The sequence below is a fragment of the Quercus suber genome, unplaced genomic scaffold, assembly GCF_002906115.3.
Source record: "Quercus suber isolate HL8 unplaced genomic scaffold, Cork oak 2.0 scaffold_147, whole genome shotgun sequence".
NCBI classification, from domain to species: Eukaryota; Viridiplantae; Streptophyta; class Magnoliopsida; order Fagales; family Fagaceae; genus Quercus; species Quercus suber.
Window position 1 is genome coordinate 1,021,070 of NW_027069608.1, and position 23,115 is coordinate 1,044,184.

The following is a 23,115-nucleotide window of genomic DNA, read 5'->3' on the forward strand; positions in this document are numbered from 1 at the left end:
TCCCCAAATTTTCTTCTCCAAAAAACAAGAAGAAGCAAAGCGTACGAGCTTCAGCTTCAAATCAAAGATCTTTAACTTCAATTCAAAGCTTCAAAGCGCTTCTTGATATTCCATGTGAATTACTTTAGACTATTTTTTTCCCGACAAAAGACAAAATCTCATTTGGACTTAAATCACCTACTTGGACTAAGTTTAATAATAAAAAATTTCCTAATTTTCTAAGATTTTCATAATTTTTTGGGGAAATTTTTAGATTTTGTTTGCAACAAAAACTCTTCAACTTTGAATAATGCTAGAGATTCAAATTTTTGTACAAAAAATTTTATAAACTATTGATATGGTGAGTGGTTATTGGTTAAAAAAAAATGATGCTAATGATAGGCATAAATGAAAACTAATAAGAAGCTGGCCACATCAATAGTTTGTATAAATGTTGTAAAATAGTTTGTGGATATAGCAATACTCCTAATGAGGGTCTTTTTTTTTTTACAGTACCCAAGCTTAGGTAGAAACAAGGATTCTGGACCCTTTACTTGTTGTTTTGGTGGACAAAGCTTAGTTCTCCGCAGCTAAATGGGGCTGATTACAAACCAAGTTGTGTGCAAGTCACATAAAACTCCTCAAGATGAAAAAATGTGATTCCTCCTAAGCAATAAAATACCATTATATTACTAAAAAAAAAAAATACCATTATAAGTGTATTAGTATCATAAAATGACCCTTTACTCTTACGAAATAAGTAAAATAAGTATTCATAATATTCACAATGAGAAGGAGATTGAAATAGAGTATTTGACGCTTATCTTTTATTGTGTGAACATTTAAAAGAATTTCTTCACTTGGTACCCTGAGCGTAATATCGTGGTACCCCAGACGTGATGTCGTGATTCCCAGGGGTACTAGGTCTGTAAGAACCTAGAATGCTGATTCTCTGAACTATACGATCTTTCTCCATGCTTATTATGCAATAGAGTTTTGTCATTTCCCTTTACCTCTATAGGTCCTCCACCTTGGCTTTCTTATTTTGTTTCTTTCTTTCTCTTCCTTGCGGAGCTATTAAAGCTCTAAGAATATATCTTTTGAACCTCAGAACTATCCCTCTGAACCCCAATTTTTCTCCCTCGAAAATCCCCCTTTTCTATTATGCCTGAGTGTTCCTTTTATAGCGTACCTGGTTTGGTGCCCCGGGCAAGGACATCCCAGCTCTGCTAAGTAAAACCATGTCCTCCGGAACTTGAAAATGTGCATTTGGCAGAAATTTAGCTTATTTAGACAATTATAACTCAAAATGGGCATTTGACTTTAGCTATAGATGAAAAATTCCTTCTTGGAAAGTCAAATGAGTGGCTCAATGTACTGGATGACAGCTTTAGTTGAAAGTGACAATTAAGAGGAAATTGTGTGGAAGTGTCATGCATATGAGGGAACTGAGTTTTTCCATTGGTTCATGCACATTTTAAGCAAATATATGAACCAAAGGAAACTTTTGGGATCCTCATTTCACCATAAATCACTCCCCTACCGACCAAACCATTTCTCTCTTACTATTCACTTGGGATCCATCGACTTGGACCATGAGTTACAAAGAAAAGTATCTATTTTGCTAGATTTTTAATGATTTTTTTTTGCTGGAAATCTGAACATACATATTGGTTTTCCCATGTGCTAGCCAAGGTCCTCTTCTCAAGGTTCAAAATGACACATCAAGGTCCTAGGGCCTTAATGCTCTTTTTGCTGCATATCCTCTGACCGAGATCCTTGCTGCATGTCCTCAAACCGAGATTCTCTTCTTTTTTTCATTATTATTTCTTTATTTTTCATTGTTTTTGGGACTTTTGTTAAGGCCCATGGTTTTTCCTTATTTTTCATGAAATGGGTTTTCTTATGAAATTTTGGCCCTCAACACTCCTTCAACTTTATATAAAGTACCATAAGTACGTTAGAAGGTCCAAATTTTCACTCATTGGAGATTTTTGAAACCTTTGTAATTCAAAGTTAATTGACAACACACCCAAATCTACAAATTTTCATGGTCTTCTTCCCCACTTTTCACTACACACCAGCAAGAAGGTATTTGGTATCAAATGATATCATGTTAGCGGTATCAAAATCGAATAAGTGTGAGATATGTTAGCAAAAAATAATTACTCCACTAATAAATGAAAGCTATGTGTTAATGAGTAATTATTTTTACACACATGTCTCTCATTTATTAGGTTTTGATACGGATAACATAGTATCATTTGGTACAAAATATTTTTTCTACACCAACACCCAACACATAAACACCCTTAGGAATCCATATAAACCATTCATATAGACAAAATCCAAGTAATTTTTTTAGGTCACTGCATTCATCAACATCACCAAAGGAAGCAAAGCTTCATCAACTGATAGGCCAAGAATGTATTGACACTTTGTGATAAATTAATCAATTGATTTAGCCAAGTTAATTAATTAATTCAATTAACATGCAAAATGCATGATAACACAAAAAAATCATCAAATAATTAAATACAGCAGAAAATAAATTGACACGGTGATTTGTTTACGAATGAAGAAAACTTACACAGCAAAAACTCTACCGGGTGATTTTAAGGTCACCACTCTCGAGAATTTGGACATGTTCTGTAGTGACAATCTCTCATTTTTAATGTACGGCTCCCAGTATGTGACTAACCAATAGATGTGTGGATCCCAGTACGCAACTTGATCACCAACTTGAGAAAGATGTTGGCTGCAAAATTCTTCAGTTCATTACACGATGAAAATCAGTAAGCTCCTTGATCACAAAACCCTAAGGTGTACAAACACAATAGCTTCTTCAAGAGAAATATGAATTAGGGCAAATTTTGTCTTCAGTCACAATTTGCATAAACATAATTTTGCTTCACACTTGTGCAATTGTGCAACCTTTGACAGCCTTTAAAATAACTTTATATATGTTTAGGGTTGTGAGAAAAGAAAGCCTAAACACGTACTCACGGATTGGAGTGAAATTAGTTCTGAAAAATTGATTTTCATAAACCTCGATAGATAGCAATCTATTGAGCTAGTTATTGAGCCACGGGCTGAAACAGCTTTTAAATCTCGATAGATGCTAGCTGTCGAGTTTTAAAAATGCAGCACTTTCTCACTTGTTTTTTGGATAGACTTGCATAGTTTTAACACTTGAACTTGAAACCTCATTCCTTAAAGTATTAAACACATCCTAGATCTACCAAATTACAAGTAAAATGCGTTTTGTCAAAGGATTAGCCAATTACATAAAATATTGACATATGTTCCTAACATTGAATCGCATATGTCCTAACATCAACAAGCATCCATCTTCTAAGAAAGCCATATAACAAGGTGAAATTTTGGAGGAGATGATCCAAGAACAAAAGTGATAGTAAGGACAGAGGATAAACAATCCACCATTGGATTCGTCTGTTGGGCTTTGTGGAATCTAGTTGCATTTGACCCAGATTATGACTCGACCTGAAATAATATTGTTACAGCTTTCAATAAGAGATTTTTTGAGGCTTAGTCCATAGAGCAGATGCTTGGAAAAAAAAATTTTGGCCCGTTTTGTAGCTCATTGTGAATCCTGTGCGCAGAATATAAAAACTGTTATTTTGGAGATTACAGTTTTATGTTGCTTTTGAGAGAGAAAATTGTACTGCCGCATCTTGTATTTTTTCCCTGAGAATAGTGAAATTCCTACAACTTTGTGGACGTAGGCAAATTACCACGCAAATACTGTCTTGTGTAATTATTTTTCTTTGAAATTTTTCTCTATTTTTGCATTTCACAGATATGAGAATTTCGTGTATATTCCCATCATCGTCAACTATTCACACACCGGAAAGTAATGAAAGTAATTTTTCGCTTCTTTGTTGTTAGATTTTTTTTTTTCCTAGTATTCAATCATATCATGCTTAGTTAGATTTTTGCTATGCTTTCATAACATGAAAAATCCAAATATACGCATTAGGGTAGAATCTCCGCTTTCTATTTTATTATTTTTATTTTTATTTCTCATCATGATAGTCTTAGAGCAATGAGTTACATGTTGATTCACATAATCTTAGAGCAATGAGTTACTTGTAAACTTTCAAAAAGTTGTGATCAACAGTATCAACCACAATATCAATATGAAGTTAATGCTTTTTGTAAGTTAATGATAGAATCCTAACTAATGTGAAGGAAAAGAAAGATAAATAACAAGTTTTCATGTTAAGAAAAGGATCTACAAGCAACCTCAAACTTAAAGTTTATAAATAGTATTCTAATCCATAATAAAATATGCACTACTTAATCTTGTTATTTGATAAAAATGAAAAAGAAAGACAATTAGTTTCCCCCTTTTCATAACACTGAAAGGATCTCATTAAATGTTTTAAAAAAGACTTCCTAGATTGCTTTAATGTTAAATTTCAAGTATGCATGATGAGTTTTCTTATGGTCACCATGCATTTATTATGTTGTAGATCATATTATTCTTATACATGATTGCGTAGTTAATATATATGTATATAAAGGAATTAGGAAGACAAATAACTTCCAAATATCCATATGTTGGTTTCTTTCTAGATTGGACTAGAAAATATTCCTTGTTCTCTTTGTTCATTCCACCTCTGAATCTGCAGAAATTAAAAATTCACCATAACATAAGAATTCAACAAAAATGCCATAACTATATATGTATTGATTATTTCTTACCCATTCAAGAAGACACATCGATCGATAATAGTCTGCAAACTTCTCACACTTAGGTGCATGTTTACCTTTCCTCTAAATGCACCTAAATCAACAAAGAACATCAATAATTTTTTTCTTTTTTTTGGTTTTTAATTTAGCTTGTATCAATATTAAATAAGTTGTTGGGGTTTCTGTCTTTTTTTTTTTTTTTTTTTTGGTTTGAGATGTTTTAATTTCTACTTTTTGAAGCCTAAGATTAGATGATGATGATGTGTCATTTCAAACCAACCGGTGAAACTGTTTATGAGAAATACAGATGACAATCATGGAGAGAAAAGAATAAAGAGTTACTCACTTGTGGTACTTAAGGTAGCGTGTGTAGCAATGTCGTGTTTGGTTCATTAAGGGAAATCTTGCATCAATTGGCGCTGTTCCAACTTTATCTACTCGTTAACAACATAATTAGTCACCATAAATCCATAATATACACACTCATTTGTGCATATATAAGTGTGTGCAAGTGATATATTCATTTGTGTGATTCTTGACAAATCATGTCTTTAACTAACTTCATTAGTAAAAGTCTGTTATTGTGTGTTTAACAAGGAATCAAGAGAATGATGGAAGACGTGGAAGAAAAAAATAAAGGATGAATAAATTCTCTCATTTGGTAGTGTAAAAAGTTGGAAAGAAGGAAAAAGAGAGATAGACATTCTCTATATGAAGTCATCAATATTTGATCTTCTAATAGGGGAAAAAAAAAGTAATAATTTTATACTTTTATTATATATATTTAAAATAATTCAAAGATAACACAAAAGAAATTTGTGTTATTGTGTTTTTTTAAAAGATTTTTGGATATGTTTTTTTTTTTTTTTGGAAAAAAAAGGAAGGACTTTGAAGAACAAAATAAATTTTTTTTTTGGATTCTTGACTTTTGAATTTTTTTGTTTTTTGGGGAAAAGGGCAAATGAAAGAAAAATATTTTTGAAACTTTTGCACATTTTCTTTTTGAAAAAGGAAGAATTCACTTGAAAGGAAAGTATTTTTGAAAATTTTAATTTTTTAATTTTTGAAAAGAAACAAATTTACAAACACTTGCAATTTGGTTAACCCTAGAGGTAGTTCACTATGGCTTACCGCATGTTAGTCAACCAGATAGGGCTTCATCCTTATGGTTATGGCTCCAAAATGTTCCCCATACGTAGGACACCTATTAAGTCATCTCAACATGAATCAAGTGGATCCATGTTGGTTGACACTTGACAAACTAACTTGTTAGTGTGCTTAAAACTCATTATAGGCTATTACATAGAAAGTGGAGTGATAAACTGAAGTAAAAATTACTTGTGACTTAGTGGAGTTTGGTGCCCTACCCCAACACCATATGGGATATATAAAAGACAAACTTTGTGTCCCTATGTAAAATGTTGGGTGTGTTTAGCAAGATTCTTATTTGAAAATGGGCTTAATACTAATATTTTAGACTTTAACTCTCGGTCTCTAGTGGAGTTGCAACTGTGGGCGCCTTTAGGCCGGGCGTGGCTCATGAATACCACCATGTTTACCAATTTAATGTCTTGATTGAATGCTTCTTGAGTTCTTGTCGTGGGTTAATCTTAAACATGGGTAAGGGAGTACATCAGGGGCGACGCTACAGTTTATTTAGGGGGCTCAAATGAACCCTAGACTTGGAATATATATATATATATATTATTTTTAGTTTAATTTATCCTTAAAAATATTTTGCATGCCTTGACTTAAATATTACACACCCTGATCACATGTATTTTCTACTTTAAGAATAAAGAGTAAATGTTTATGAGTTGTGAGTGTCTCTCGCTTTATTATAAATTTATATTATATGTGTGTTAGTGTGTGTTTTAATATTAATTGTGTGCCTTTTTTTTTTAATGTCATTTGTGTGAATTGTGATGTGTGTGGATGTGTGCGTGTATAGTATGAATATAATATAACTTTATATAATTTAATAATTAGGAAATAAGAGGGTTTGTTACATGTGTGTGTATTGTTATCATGCTATAATAAATTTTGTTATAAAGTTAGTGATTCAAGAAAAAAAAGAGTAAAGCTAGCAATTGTTCAAATATTTGATTAGTTAAGTAAACACGCGGTAAATTATTTTATATAGAAATGAGTGTGACTGTATGGATCAATAACTAATACAATGTTAATGAGTTGAGTTTTGTCATTTAGTTTTTATAAAAACAATGACAAGTAGATAATGACAATTGTATAAAAGTAAAAATGTTACATAAACTTAACAAAATCAAATGGTCACAACTACTCACATTGGCAATAGATACTGATAATCATCTATCATGTAACGATTTCAAAATTTGAAAACTAGTTGAATGAAATTGTAAAACTTTATATATTTATTTATTTTTTTCCTTTTTTTTTTGTTGATAACTCTATATATTCAATTTTTTTATTATTAAATTTTAATTTATTTAATTTAAATTTTTTAATGATCACCCTAAAAAAAATTTCTGGAGCCACCACGAGTATATCACTAGCCTAGAGGTTAAGATAAAAAGAAGAATCGTCATCTAGTTCTACGTCCAAGAACCATCTTTGACTGCTGTGAAGAGGTCTAATGTAACAATGCATGAATCTCAAGTTATGGTACGAGCCTTAGGAAAATGTTAGACACCCAAAACAACACATTATCCAAGGATTGGCTTTCATTTCTATCACTAAGCCAGTGTTCAGCTAAGTTGGATCCCTCTTAATGCATAATCGAAGTTAAATAATGCGTATGGGCCATATAGATCACACTGTAGGGGAGGATAGGCTTAATTTTAGGCTCTGCAATATTTATTTCTAAGAAATTAAAGTGCAAGACTGAAAAATAGGGGGGAAAAGGGAACAAACCTGGATGGGTCATGGATGGTTGTGTACGTACACCTCCTTAGTCTACGTACCGTACCTTAGGTGTGCGTACGCACACTAACAACAACAATCCTAATCAAAATAAATAGACCTAATTTTTCATCACATAATATATATATATATATATATTTTGAGAGTCATCACATAATATTTTATCATATTATTTATTAAATTAAAATCATATAATGCACATTATTATTATAGCATGTCATATATGATAAAGTAAATGAAAAAAAAAATCTCAACAAAGAAAAAAAAAGTCATATATGAGTCAAGTAAATGAGATCAGAAAAATAGATTCTTAATGGAAAAAGGGTGAAACATAATAGAGATGAATTAAGTAATGAAAAAGAAAGAAAGAAATGAGTTTTTGAAAAAAAAAAAAAGAGCATTGTTACATTTTGACTGGAATTTATTGGAATGCATCGATCATGGGTTGGAATTTCTTCTGAGATGGAACTAACTCGAATGAAATTTTCCAGTAATTTAATCAAGTAGAACAAAATGAAATTGACAACAATGGCTTCACTTTCTTGAATGTAAGATGTTTCAAACAATATCCACATTTTATACATGATATGAAAAAGTGGATATTTTTCAATTCTTTTTTACAATTATTAAGGTAGGTTGCAAATCTTGTATAAAAGTGATTTTTTTTTTGTGCGATAATAATCAAGAATATTTTTAATTAAAGATAAACTAAGCATCATCTCCTTCTTGCAAGCATCCAAAACTTCAGCAAGAAGACAATGCAAATTACAACAATCAGAAAAGTAATGAGGAATAACAAATTTAGCTAGATAATGTACTGTAGAGTTAAGCTCTCTCCTAACCTAACTAAAATTACAATTAACTAAATATTTGCTAAAGTCTAAAACATCACAAATCATAGATTGGTTAGGCCAAGCAACATTGGAGCAAGAGCAACCATCTTTAATAGCATCAAAACAATTTTTAGCATCACCTCTTCACTTCAATTCTCTCTATATTTTCTAACTTAACAATTTAAAATACTGAGAGAATGGTCACATATGAAAGTGATATTGGATTAAATTATAATCAATTATCTCAAATATTACCCAAAAACAACTTTAAATTAGCCCTGTCGGTAGGTCTAACATCATTCTTTTCATGGCCTAAAAAGGTTAAAAATATGGAATCCGAGGGCTTTTTCTCTTTTCCTTAATTCTTTTTAGCTCTAACATCATAACATGTTGGGTACTACATTTGTTTAGTATAATCTTACATGGTGGTGAGTCAATTAAGTGACGACGAGGATGATGATGATGGACCCACTGGCTATATTTTTATGAATTTATTTCATGGTATGTTATATGTTCTCATGTTAAGTTGGGTGTGGGTGGAGTCTGTGGACCCAAGTGGCGGCTCAAAGGAGTCAATGCCCAATGGACTTCATTGAATAGCTGTGACAGGTTAAGCATTCTGCTTTCATAAACAAGAGGTACAAAGCTGACAGCACCCACCACTTAAACATATATAGAATAGAGCCAAGCTGAGAATCAGACTGCTTTGCTTTGACGCACAGCATATGAGAGAAAACCACTTTTCCTGACCATTAGGTTTAAGCTCCAGAAATTTTCTTTTCTTGTACCTGAAACTGAAAAAAAAGCTGAGAGAATGCGGGGAAAGACGGAGGCAGTAAATATTCTGGTGTCTTTAACACTGATCTGCGCTTTCGTTTTTGTCTACTCTGATATTGATGTCGATGTACTATCTCTTTTATTTCTTTGAGTGTGCATATATGTATATGTGAATGGTTGTGCATGCATTTTATGTAATGCTTTTGTAATGATGAACTGTAGGTTCTAAATGAGATACTTCATGAGATTCTAAGTTGGTGTGCTCGCGTTAGTGTTGCAATTGTGCTTCTGATGGTTGTTATCCAGTCACGGATGGATGTTTTTCGTGAGTTAAGCCGTGAATTAGGTGATGGAATTGTGAGTATGCTAATCTTTCAGACTATTTGAGCAATATGATAAGTAATACATAATCAGATTTCACTTTCATTATGTTATCTAATTTTTAATTAGGCTTTAATTTCTTGATTCTTTTTCTCACCGAAGGTAATACATGGTACGTACTATGGTAGTTAATTGTCGCGAGCAAATGTTGTAAATTGAATATTTTATGCTGTAATGACATGCTTCTTCTTGATTTCCCTTAGAGAATTTAATCAACTCAAAATTACTAGTTACTTTGGTTTTAATACAAGTGATTCGAATTTCTTTGAATATTACCCTTTATAATGACAGTCCTACTGAAATGAGTAAATATACTATGTTTTGGGTGTATGCTTCCTCCCTCTCACAAACTCTGAGAGGGGAGAAACATACACCCGAAACAGAGTATATTTTCTCCACTAGGAGGGCTAGGCATTTAGTTCACAAATGAGAACTCTATTTTTTGTATATATAATTTGATTTTATTAAAATAATAATTAAATTATTTAATTCATTATTCATAACAGCATAAATATTTGTAACAAATAATAATTGATTGTGGTATCAAAGTAGGTAGTCATTTAGGCCTTAATTTCAAGTTAATAACATTCAGCACTTTATTCATCCATTAGTGCATATTACAATTCTAGTCCATCATTACTTTATATATATATAGGTATAGTAGCTACTCTCATTGTTTAGTTACTTACCCCATATTAATTCATAATTCATACCACAGGTTGAGAATTTAGGCAACAGTGGATTATTGGGCCCAAGGAGACACCATGCTTCTTGTCATTGTCATACCATAAGGGAAGGAACTAGTGGTTTCATGGTTCAAAAACTAAAACATGATTTGATAAAAAAAATCTATGATGGGGTGTACCAAGTCAATGTAGAGAACATAGGCCGTGTCATCTATAATGTTGCACCACGAGTTGATTCATTAAGTAGAGAGTCGTACAATTTGGCAGTTGCATGCTCTAATGAGTTTGTGTTGAAGAATATTTTTTGTTTCAATCCAAACTGTAACCAAGTTTGCTATGTAATGGAGCACTACGAACAAAATTTCAAACAATGGTTGCAAGAGAATTCTCTCTCTGATCAACAAGGCAAAAATCTGAATCCAGAATTTCTTCAAATTCTTAGGTAATATATATTTGATTTCTTTAATTTGTCTTCATCAAAACCAATTTTTAGATTGTCACTCTTTTCTTGGCTATGTGATAGGGATGTTTTAAGGGGCATTGTTTATCTCCATCGTGTGAAAAAGAGATGTCATGGCAAGTTAAGTGAAACAAATATTGTGATCGTGAATGGTCGGGCCAAGATTACAGGAATGGTAAATGACATTTCAAAGACTTATCTAGATGATTATTCAGATTATAAGCACTTGGCGACCATTGTTCGAAGATCCTTCGAAACCGAGCAACATGACATTCCAACAGAACTTAAGTTGTTTCTTACATACATCTCAAAGACAGAACCCAGCCGGTATGCAAGTAAACTTTACACACACACACATTTATTGTAAAATACAGTATCTCACTTAAACTTCTTTTTATTCTTGTCCAGGTTGCTCAATATTGAAAATCATCCAATTTTTCTATCCCCTTTACAAAGATTGAGCTACAGGGTGATTGCTCATACTTTCTTGTATTTTGGAAAGTCGAAAAGGTCCTTTGCGTTGGCACTAAATGAAAAGCTTGGTAAATGTGAATGGAAGCTCAATGTCAGAACTACTGGTACATTTGTTATGGTGCTTGATCGTTATAATCACCTGGGAAATTTGTCAGAAAAGAAAAGGAAAATTGTTGAATATAAAGAGTCTGCCATATCATTTATGAGGTTTTGCAGAAATGTTGTGGCGCACCTTAAGGACAATAATGTTATACGAGATGTAAGTTCATAAACACTTTCACAAACAAAATTCATTAAAAGAATTAAATATTTTTGTTTGAGGAATTTTTTTTTCTTTGGTGATATAGCCAGGGCAGCGTAAGAAATTGACTGTGAAAGAAGTCGAGGAAGAGCTTAATGGATACTGGCCTGAGTTCATGCCCATTTTACATGAAATCCTTCTTGAACATGGCCATCTTATGGTTGTACACGATGCGTATGTGGTTGATCAAACTCAGTTTAATAAATTGTTTGATTGTTTGTTTGTTTTTTTTTTTCCTTCTGGTTTGTCAACTATGTGGCTAACTTGTATTCATGGTATTTTTGTAGGGTTCTCAAGTGAAACCATTGGGCTGTTTCTCACAAATGGATATGATACAGGTTAGGGTTTTTTTTAAAAAAAAAAAAAAAAAAATAATTATTATTATTATTATTTTTTAATGTGGCTAACTTGTATTCATTGTCCTTTGATTATTACCACTACAAGTTCTTTCGTTTATTTTTCAGAATACAGTTACCGGGGATGCAAATCTTAACATATCAATCAGCCATTGTGAAAAATATACAGTTACTGGTGGATGCAGTACTTGTAGAATATTGCTAACATGTGCTTTGATTAAAAAAAAAAAAAAATGATACATATATATGTGTGTAAATATATTCACAAAAAAATATCCAAAAAAGAGAATTTGTATAAAAGATGCAAGGCATCACTAAGGTGAGTGATCCAATGATAAAGACTTACTCCAATATATATGGTTTGAATGAGGTTAATGTCTTGAGTTTGAATCCTCTAATTTTAGTCACAAGATGCCCTCCAAAGACCCTATAGAATTTGTTTAGTAACGAGTTGTTATATTTTTATAAATAGTAATATTACAGCCATAAACTATTTTATAACATTTTTACAAAATATTGATGTAGCTAACTTCTTATTGGTTTTCATTTAGGCCCACTAGTATTAATATCACTTTTTTTTTTCTTTAATTTTATAAAAGATAGAAATTCTACTATAACATAATTTAAGTGTATATGTGTATGAAACTCCCTCTTGGAGACTTGAATCCTGACCCTTCCCCTCCTCCCCACACCCCACGAGTACTTATATTTGTGGAGTGACCGTCGCACCAAGGATATGCGGTGGTATTAATATCACTTTGTGGAGATGTGATGGAGTTGGTCAATCCCCCCTGAATAGCTTTTTTGGTTTGTATCACTTTTGCATGTTGCAGATTGTTTTTGTTTTTGTAATTAAAAAAAAAAAAAAAACTTGAAAAAGAATAGGAGTGGGCAATCAAAGGTGGCTTCCCTACTTGGGTGTGAATAGAGAGTAGCATTCAACCCATTGGGTATAGTGAGTCATAGCTACCCCTGCCTCACTAGGGCATCAATGAGTACTAAGTCAGCATTTCATACAAATAATCCATATATGATTCCCATTGCGTGAGTCAAACATATAACCTAATCCTGCCAAACCACGCGGGTGTAAGCTTAGTGACCATTGAACCGCTACCCTTGGTGGTCATACTGCAAGTTAAATTGAGTTGTATAGAGTTAGACAACCTTTATACTTTAAGATGGTTTAGCATTTGACACAAATTTATTTGGCTTTTTCCTTCTAATTGTATTGGTTAAAACTTAATTAAATAGTTGTACTTAGAAAAAGTAATACTTTAAAAAGTTGTACATTAGTAAATAAACCAAAAACTAAATGAAAAAGTTGATTTTCATGATTTATGGGACAATCAATGCATATTATAAAGCTATAATTGGAAAAGATCCAACTTTCACGGCAAATAAAAATGTACTTAAGAAGACAATCAATGCAATTAAATGTACCATACAAGAGCCTAAAATCAAGAAATTATTAACTTCAATCACCTTAGAGCATTCACATCGGTTTCAAAAAACTGGTCTAAGGTTAAAAATATAGTAAAAAACCCACAAAACCCCATGCATCAGACTCAATAAACTAACCAAAAAAATTTTGAGATCACTGTTGATCACCACTTGTAGCGAGATAGTCTTCTTGCTAGGCCATTTTTTTTTTTTTTTTAATTCTCAAAATTCTCTCTTCTTAGTTCTCTCTCTCTGTCTCTCTCTCTCGTGATAGTCGAAGTTATCATGAACTACAAAGCTTGGATTTGGTAGTCGTTGCTAGTCGAGGTCACTTGGGGCTTAAACCCCTACATATAGTCGAAATTATCATGAACTACGAAGCTTGGATTTGGTAGTCATTGTTGGTTGGGGTCACTTGGGGCTCAAACCCCTACATATGGGTTGTTCTGGTTCACTCGGGCCCAAGCCCCTACAATAGCCCCTCCACGATCTTATTTCCACAAAGTGGAGATGGGATCAGGGTTCTCCTATCTAGTGGTCGAGGTGGCTTTCCTTTTCTTTTTTCTTTTTTTAAAAAACGACGGTTATGCCTTAGGAAGACCAACGGTTGATCAATTAATGTAGCAGACAAGACAACTTGCTCCTTTTGTGCATATGGCAGTATTTGAGGCATCAGACGGTCCAAAAGGTCTGATGCTTCGTTGACGGAGTTCTCTCTCTCTCTCTCTCTCTCTCTCTCTCTCTCTCTCTCTCTCTCTCTCTTGTGATGTCGAAGTTATCATGAACTACAAAGCTTGGATTTGGTAGTCGTTGCTGGTCGAGGTCACTTGGGGCTTAAACCCCTACATATAGTCGAAATTATCATGAACTACGAAGCTTGGATTTGGTAGTCAATGTTGGTTGGGGTCACTTAGGGCTCAAACCCCTACATATGGGCTGTTCTGGTTCACTCGGGCCCAAGCCCCTATAATAGCCCCTCCACGATCCTATTTCCACAAAGTGGAGATGGGATCAGGGTTCTTCTATCTAGTGGTCGAGGTGGCTTTCCTTTTCTTTAAAAAAAAAAAAAAAACGACGGTTATGCCATAGGAAGACCAACGGTTGATCAATTAATGCAGCAGACAAGACAGCTTGCTCCTTTTGTGCATATGGCAGTATTTGAGGCATCAAACGGTCCAAAAGGTCTGATGCTTCGTTGACGGAGGCATGCGTGAAGAGACATGATGATACGCATTAATTGGTTTTGGGCAGTTATAATAAATGGTTTACATTTTTATTTTCTTTAGTTTCTTCTAAGTTCAAAATCTTGCCTTTCTTTTGTTCTTAAGCCCTTAATCTCCCTTTAAGAGCATCATCATCTCCAAGAACCCTAATCCTGCCTCCATTTTGCGGAAATAAGATCGTGGGGGGGGGGGGTATCGTAGGGGCTTGGGCCTGAGTGGACCAAAACGGCCCATATGTAAGGGTTTGAGCCCTAAGTGACCCAAAACGGTTCATGTGACCGAGGCCCAGCATTATTGGACTAGGACCAGTCCACTAGTAGATGTGTTAAGATCTAATTGCAACGTTCGAGAATTGTGCTACGTTTGAGACCATGTTGGGCCCAGTGTAAACTAATAATCAAGGGGATCCAACAAGAAGACATGGTCGACCTAGGTCAGTAACTGATCATAGTTAATGCCTTTGGGAAATCCGTTGTCGAATACTATTCGGTGTCTGGAACAAGTTTCGAGATAATTGGGGGGGGGGGGGGGGGGGGGGGTATCGTAGGGGCTTGGGCCTGAGTGGACCAAAACGGCCCATATGTAAGGGTTTGAGCCCCAAGTGACCCAAAACGGTTCATGTGACCGAGGCCCAGCATTATTGGACTAGGACCAGTCCACTAGTAGATGTGTTAAGATCTAATTGCAACGTTCGAGAATTGTGCTACATTTGAGACCATGTTGGGCCCAGTGTAAACTAATAATCAAGGGGATCCAACAAGAAGACATGGTCGACCTAGGTCAGTAACTGATCATAGTTAATGCCTTTGGGAAATCCGTTGTCGAATACTATTCGGTGTCTGGAACAAGTTTCGAGATAATCTTTAGAGGACATGATTTTTCTAAGGATTAGAGGTGAAAGTGGGATTGCATGGAAACCAGTGAAAGATAATGATTTCAGTCCCACTAAAAAGAGGCTACATAAGGGACTGAAGGCACACAAAAAGGGTTGGTGGGTGCTATTGGGAGTGAGAGCAAGAGGAAAAGTGTAGAGAGAGAGAGAGAGTACAAATTTGGAGGGAAGGACAAGAGAAGGTGAAGAGAGGTAGCTAGAAGTTGTGCCTAGGGGAAAAGGGTGTTGGGCCGTAAGGGCTACGTTTGAGGCGCAACCTGTAGGATAGTGAGGAAACCCACCAACAAATAAATTGGGAGCCCAAATCCATCATTCCTCGTAGTAACGTTTCCAGGTTTGGGTCACCACGTTGTCTATCTAATGACAAAGACATTTAAGAGTCACAAAATAACAAGGAAAGAGATTTACTTGGTCAATTAGAATCCATCTTAGAAGAACCTCAAGGCAAGACTATAACTTTTCACAGAAAGAGATTGAAACAATAAATTTGTAAGCCTCAAAAAGCCACTAAAATATGTTCCTAAAACTTGAATTTCCAAAGCCTAATTTAAACCAAAGAGTAATAATCAAATACGCGGTTTCAATAAATCATGCGTAAAATACTATTTTGCTCTCTAAATTTTACCAAAAGTTTTTTTTTTTCATCTCTAAACTTTAAGAAGTTCATTTTTTCAGTCCTAAAATATTGAAAAGTTCATATATCATCCCTACACTATTGAAAATGTTTTATTTATGTCCTTAAACTTTACTAAAAGTTTGTTTTTCATTTCTAAACTATTGAAAAAGTTCTTTTTTCATCCTTATTTTTATTTCTATACTATTCAATTTTTTTTTTTACAAAGTTTAAGGAAGAAAAAAGAACTTTTTAAAGTTTAAGAACAAAAAATAAACTTTTAATAAAGTATAGGAACCAAAATAATATTTTACTCATAAATCATCCACTTATAAATTTTTGGTAATTTGTCTTTAATTAATGTAGGTACGATCCACTACCTGCATTTCATAAAAGTGAGAATCAAACGAGTCAATGACTATTGTATCATTAAAAAAAAACACAAAATTCTCTAAAGCAAATCCTGAAGTATCAAAAACACCACTCAAGAAGAAAGTTCAAAGTCGTGCTTAGAAATAAACAAAATCTATTAGGAAAATGCAAGAACTTAACCAATCAAGATTCTTTCCCTAGCTTATTAATGATCTAAAGATGCCAGCAAAATTTGTCACCAAATCAAAATCTCCGAGTCGTATATATAATGGGTTTGTCAAGCTTGAACTTTTCTTGATAGATAACTTTTTCCTTAACTATTTATGCAAATCATATCTGAAATCTTCTTTGAATTTTTTGAACCACCACCCATGTTTAACACATAAGAACATTTTATATGCCATATTGTTTCATAAGTATAATCAATAATAAAAAAAATAAAAAAAAAGTAACGACAAAGTTGGGATCTTTAGAAACCATTAAAGGGAACCATATGACTATTACACTACATAACAATTTTGTGGTATAGCAATTTTTTATTATCATTGACCACTTTTATTATTATTATTTTTTTCGCTGAATGTGAAAGTTGACCACTTGACCTTGACATGCTACTGTATGTACATGTTATTTCAGTTCAATGGCCATTGGAAAATATTTTTAAAGGACACACCTAAATTTTACATTTTTCTTCAAAAGTGGAAGAACAAGAAAAAAAGGAAAAAGGAAAAAGAAAAAGAAAAAGAAAAAACATGTAAATTGTAATACACGTGTACTCTGGAGAAAACTGGCCAATAATCTAAGGTCCAGAGTAATCAAAATTCACAACTACTCAGATCTTCAAAATGCACATTATAATTTAATAATAACTATTATAAATCATATTATCTTTATGATCACATAAGCTCACAGTCTCATAAAAAAGAAGAAGCTCACAGTCAATATCATACATGCCTTTTCGTGACAAAATCAACTATTGGATTGACCTATCTATATACCCTAAAGCCAGATCAGAACCAAAAATGGAAGGAACAAAATATGTTATGTACCAAATTATGCCCACTCATAGCACCAATTCTTCCTATTACCAACAAAGACTTCTATCTCAAAAAACAAAGGCTTCCTATAAAGGCTTATAATTATTCTTACTCATTTCTCCAATATCTCATTGAGGAGAGGGCTTAAAAAAAAAAAAAAAAAAGTGAACAAAGATCATTGAGGAAAAGCATAAGAAGAAAACAAATCACATGAATTCCTTGTCTTCAATTTTCATGTTCATTTCTTTTTTCTTGCTTTTCCATTGTTTGGAGGGCAAGAGTCTAATCCACATTTCTTGCAAAAAAGCTGCAACGAGCGATCCAAATTTGAGTGACAACTTTTGCATAGCATGCCTTGAGGCCAATCCGAGGAGCAAAATTGCAAGCCTTGAAAAACTAGTTACGTACTCTTTCAATTGAGTTAACCATGTCCAATGCAACTAACATTGCTTCCAAAATTTCAAAGCTTTTGAAAGGCAGAGGATTTGACAAGTATGTTAGGATTGGCTTACAAGACTGCTTACAACTTTAATGGATGCCATCCCTGCACTGAAAGCTGCTATGCATGCTTTTATGTCTAAAGGTTTTGACACAGCTGATATAGAGGTGAGCTCTGCAATGGATGCATCGGGTACATGTGAAGATGGGTTCAAGGAAATGAAAGTGAAACGAATAGTGTCTCCTTTGACAAAGGACAACAACATTTTCTTCCAATTAAGTGCAATTTCTCTTGCTTTCATCAACATATGTCATTGATGGATGACATGCTAGTATTTTGTTTGGTTACATACATGCTTGTTACTTATGCAGTGTTGAGTGTTACATTATTTTCGTGGTTACAAGATCTAAAATGGTCAGTTTTGTTTATTGCTTTCCCCCTTGTGATGTCTGGTCCATACAGCATGACTACACCAAAGTTCTTTCAAATCATAATAATAATAATAATAATAGGAAAATTATTAGTTTACATTTAAGGTAAGACTTGCATTGTAAACTTAAACAAATGTGTACATTGCATGAACAATGTACAACATTGTACATTATTCATGCAAACGTGTACAATTATGTACAATTTGTTTAAGTTTACAATGTAAACCAATAATAATAATAATATAATAATAATAATAATAATTGTGAGCATCTTGATCAGGGTTTTATAGGGCCTCTAAATGAATTGTGGTGAAACTGGTGAAACAAGTCGGCTTGTCCAGTAGTGCGGGGCCATTGTGCATATAGGATTAGGAGTACTTTGCTGGTCTTATGGGCTAGAGCGGGAAGTAGTCCCCTCTAGGTTTTAAATAAGTCAAGAACCACCTTGACCACATTTGTGAAGGACTAGCTAGCCTAAATAGAGCTTGGAGTTATAGGATAAAGGTTTAGGAGAGTGTTAGGCTCCTTATAAGCCTACCCAATCTTATGATTGGCCTTCACTCAAGTTATTGGAACACATTTATGGAAAGTTTTGTTGGATGTTTTGTATATCCAAGTAGGTTGTAATATGGGTTTGATCACACATTTGTAATGGAAGGATGTTGTTTAATTCCAATTTGGAAGTGGAAAAAGTGTTATCATCTCTTTAGTAGAGATATAATGAACGAACAATAGTAAACAAGTAGAAAAAAAACAAAAGTGAGAATATTAGGTGAGAGATTAGGTGAGAGTCAGATCGACTAAGATGAGAGGCGAGAGAGAGGTTAGACTCTCTGTAGCTCTATGTTTGAAGTTCGTTCGATTGAAATTCGAGCGAGTGCTAAGTGAGAATATGTAGAATAGCAGTTTCTACAATTTTTATCACCAAAAGTTGCACCACTTGATGTATAAACATTTGTGAATGTTAGGAAATTATTTCTAACTATTTTTCACCAGTTATAACACTTTATTTATGACTACCCATGGATTATATATCTGGTAGACTCTCATTATTCTCCCTATTGAAAAATTTTAGAATCACTAGAAATCCTATGAGTATTCTCTAAAATTTCTATTTGTAAAACCCAACATTTTTGGGTGTATATTGAGGAAAGGTTTGCAGTAACTATTTAGTAACTTTAATGTGGGGTAAATATTGTTTAAGGAACGTGATTTTATCATGCTACCAAGCCATTAAAATTTATGTTTGTTCTTTTAAATTTTCTTGTTTCTTTAATTGTTTATCCCATTTTTCTCCAACAAGCTTTACGATAAAAATCTTAACCTAATCACACATTAATTACAAGAAATTCATATTATTCAAATCACCATGTGTTAACACGATAAAGGAAAACAATCAACGTAAAAGCCAATCATGCCACATTTGGGAAAGATTCAAATTTCAAAGTAGGAAAAAACATTATTAAAGGGACAATTAACACAAATTAAACATAGCATATGCAAGAGCCTAAAATATGAGATTCTTGACATTAATCACCTTAATCATACATTTAAAACCTTACAGTTGAATCCTATGCGTAAGAAATACATAAAAAAGAATCCAATAATCAATATCTTTCATTTTTCTTTTAATATTTGCAACTATTTCCTAGGTATCCCTCGGACTATCTTAATCACTAGAGGCCATTGGGTCAACAAAAGAGGGTTCAACTTTTACAAGGTGGTTGTATGAGGTTTAAATAGGGGCAGCGCCACATTAATTAGTTCAGAGGGTTCAAATGAACCCCCTAGGATGGCCACATTTTTTTTTATATAATTTTTTTTTAAATTTTTTAAATTTTTTAAATTTTTTAAATTTTTTGTTTTGAGTGACTTTTCACTTCCTAAAATAAAATTTTGAACACTTTGACTCTAATTTTTTTTAGGCTCAACTGATATAAGCTTGAAGATGACCCCATTAACAATCTATTCTTGTAAATAATGTTATAATTAATTTTAGAAATTCTATGTTTACAATATTTTCACAGCACTTTTACAAAAAAAAATTTAAGTAGCAAGTTATTACTGACTATTACTATTGGGTAAAAAAGTAATTTAAATTGTGGTTTCAAATTATAATCGGTAACAACTTAGCACTTAGGATTTATTATGAAAATGTCGTGGACATAACAATTCTCAAGTAATTTATACTTTTGACCAAATATGTGACTAGAGTGGCTGAATTTGAATGTACTTTTAATTTGTTATTTCTTGAGTGGGGACTAGGGGCGTGGGTCAATCTAGTGCCTTAGTGGGTAACAAATGTTAACACTAAAAAAGAATCAAACAATTACATAGATGGTGATTCTTAAAAAAAAAAAAAAAGGTTAAATAAATAAATTAGACTAGGGATGTGGGGTAGGAGATTGATTGGGTGAAAATATAAGCAAATGTTAACACAACAAAAATTTTCTTAATACAATTACAAAGACCAATGGTTATCAAAGTGAAGTTGAATTGTTATATAAAATAATTGTAAGAGTACAGAGGACATAAACTTATAAACAAAAAATTCTAAGCTTTAATAATTAAAATTCACTTGACAACAAAACTTAACATGTCTATTGTATTTAGAAACAATAAATGATTTCCAATATTTAATCTTAGAAGCAATAATTATTACGTTCATTGTATTAAGAAACAATATGCCTAGTGAGTTCCAATTAGTTCAACTAGTAAAATCTCTGATAGTTGTATAAGAGATCTGGGGTTTAATCCCTACATACACCAAAAACTTATTAGTGTCTTGGTCTGATAATAAAGAGCTATCATCATGAGCAGACATTATAGGTTGAAACTCTCTCTAAAAAAAAAAAGAAAAAAAAAGAAACAATATGCCTAAAGAACTTATAGTTTATCTTTTATTCTCTTACTAGTACTATGTACAAATTTGAATAAAAAAACCATATAGACCGCAAGATATATCTCCTACCTAAGATACATTTTCTTATTGACTCCTCTAGAAAAAAAATTATGGAGCCGCCATTGGGTTTAAAACCAATTATGTCATTAAAGATCCTTTTTAGGTGTTATGGAGGGTTGCCTACAAGAGAGATTGATCCTTTTGAGGGTCATTTAATAAAGATTATCAATAATAGATTCACATTTGACTCCTATTTAACCATGCCCCTAAAATGAAAACTTAACTCTATTTCCAAAAAAAGAAAAAAAGAAAAAAAAAGGAAAACTTAACTAGTAGATAACGCCTACGAAATCTAAGGTCCATGACGGTAAAACTTAAAGACACAACAAGTAAAGATGCCTAGAAGCGTAAAGCCCTAAGAGCATCTCCAGTAGTTTCGGTAAAGCCAAATTTGGACCACCAAATGACACTGTTCATCTCTCCAGCAGCTTCTCCATACGCACAGGTTCTCTAAATTATTTTTTGAAGTTGCTACAGTAATTCTCTTAATTTAGAGAACACTGTAGCAACTTCAAACCATTATTTTATCCTAAAAAAATATCCGGCTGAATAAAAAAAAATTCTTTCTCTTTCCTCCTCTCTTCTTTGTTCATCTGTGTCCCTCTCAAACGGTAACACAATCAACACAAACACAGTAACAGATCAAGAACATGAAAAAATAAAAATTTTGACACAGCTGATATAGAGGTGAGCTCTGCAATGGATGCATCGGGTACATGTGAAGATGGGTTCAAGGAAATGAAAGTGAAACGAATAGTGTCTCCTTTGACAAAGGACAACAACATTTTCTTCCAATTAAGTGCAATTTCTCTTGCTTTCATCAACATATGTCATTGATGGATGACATGCTAGTATTTTGTTTGGTTACATACATGCTTGTTACTTATGCAGTGTTGAGTGTTACATTATTTTCGTGGTTACAAGATCTAAAATGGTCAGTTTTGTTTATTGCTTTCCCCCTTGTGATGTCTGGTCCATACAGCATGACTACACCAAAGTTCTTTCAAATCATAATAATAATAATAATAATAGGAAAATTATTAGTTTACATTTAAGGTAAGACTTGCATTGTAAACTTAAACAAATGTGTACATTGCATGAACAGTGTACAACATTGTACATTATTCATGCAAACGTGTACAATTATGTACAATTTGTTTAAGTTTACAATGTAAACCAATAATAATAATAATATAATAATAATAATAATTGTGAGCATCTTGATCAGGGCTTTATAAGGCCTCTAAATGAATTGTGGTGAAACTGGTGAAACAAGTCGGCTTGTCCAGTAGTGCGGGGCCATTGTGCATATAGGCTTAGGAGTACTTTGCTGGTCTTATGGGCTAGAGCGGGAAGTAGTCCCCTCTAGGTTTTAAATAAGTCAAGAACCACCTTGACCACATTTGTGAAGGACTAGCTAGCCTAAATAGAGCTTGGAGTTATAGGATAAAGGTTTAGGAGAGTGTTAGGCTCCTTATAAGCCTGCCCAATCTTATGATTGGCCTTCACTCAAGTTATTGGAACACATTTATGGAAAGTTTTGTTGGATGTTTTGTATATCCAAGTAGGTTGTAATATGGGTTTGATCACACATTTGTAATGGAAGGATGTTGTTTAATTCCAATTTGGAAGTGGAAAAAGTGTTATTATCTCTTTAGTAGAGATATAATGAACGAACAATAGTAAACAAGTAGAAAAAAACAAAAGTGAGAATATTAGGTGAGAGATTAGGTGAGAGTCAGATTGACTAAGATGAGAGGTGAGAGAGAGGTTAGACTCTCTGTAGCTCTATGTTTGAAGTTCGTTCGATTGAAATTCGAGCGAGTGCTAAGTGAGAATATGTAG

The 23,115-nt window shown here is 33.2% G+C and overlaps 1 protein-coding gene and 1 pseudogene across 3 annotated transcripts in view; both read left to right on the forward strand.

Moving 5' to 3' along the window:
* The first annotated feature begins 8,991 nt into the window (after positions 1–8,991).
* The window catches only part of LOC112028981 (uncharacterized), a 28,459-nt gene continuing 14,335 nt past the window's right edge, over positions 8,992–23,115 (forward strand). Inside the window, exons 1-8 of one of the 3 annotated variants that reach the window (XM_065777068.1) lie at positions 8,992–9,330; positions 9,426–9,560; positions 10,303–10,712; positions 10,794–11,057; positions 11,139–11,463; positions 11,552–11,679; positions 11,793–11,843; positions 11,950–12,271. In XM_065777068.1, the coding sequence (XP_065633140.1) occupies positions 9,241–9,330; positions 9,426–9,560; positions 10,303–10,712; positions 10,794–11,057; positions 11,139–11,463; positions 11,552–11,679; positions 11,793–11,805 (1,365 nt within the window). In that variant the 5' untranslated portion in view covers positions 8,992–9,240 and the 3' untranslated portion in view covers positions 11,806–11,843; positions 11,950–12,271. Of the gene's footprint in view, positions 9,331–9,425; positions 9,561–10,302; positions 10,713–10,793; positions 11,058–11,138; positions 11,464–11,551; positions 11,680–11,792; positions 11,844–11,949; positions 12,272–23,115 lie in introns of those variants that run through there. The other 2 variants (XM_024061670.2, XM_065777067.1) reach the window with 2 other exon arrangements.
* On the forward strand, positions 17,649–18,194 carry LOC112029010 (putative invertase inhibitor; annotated as a pseudogene).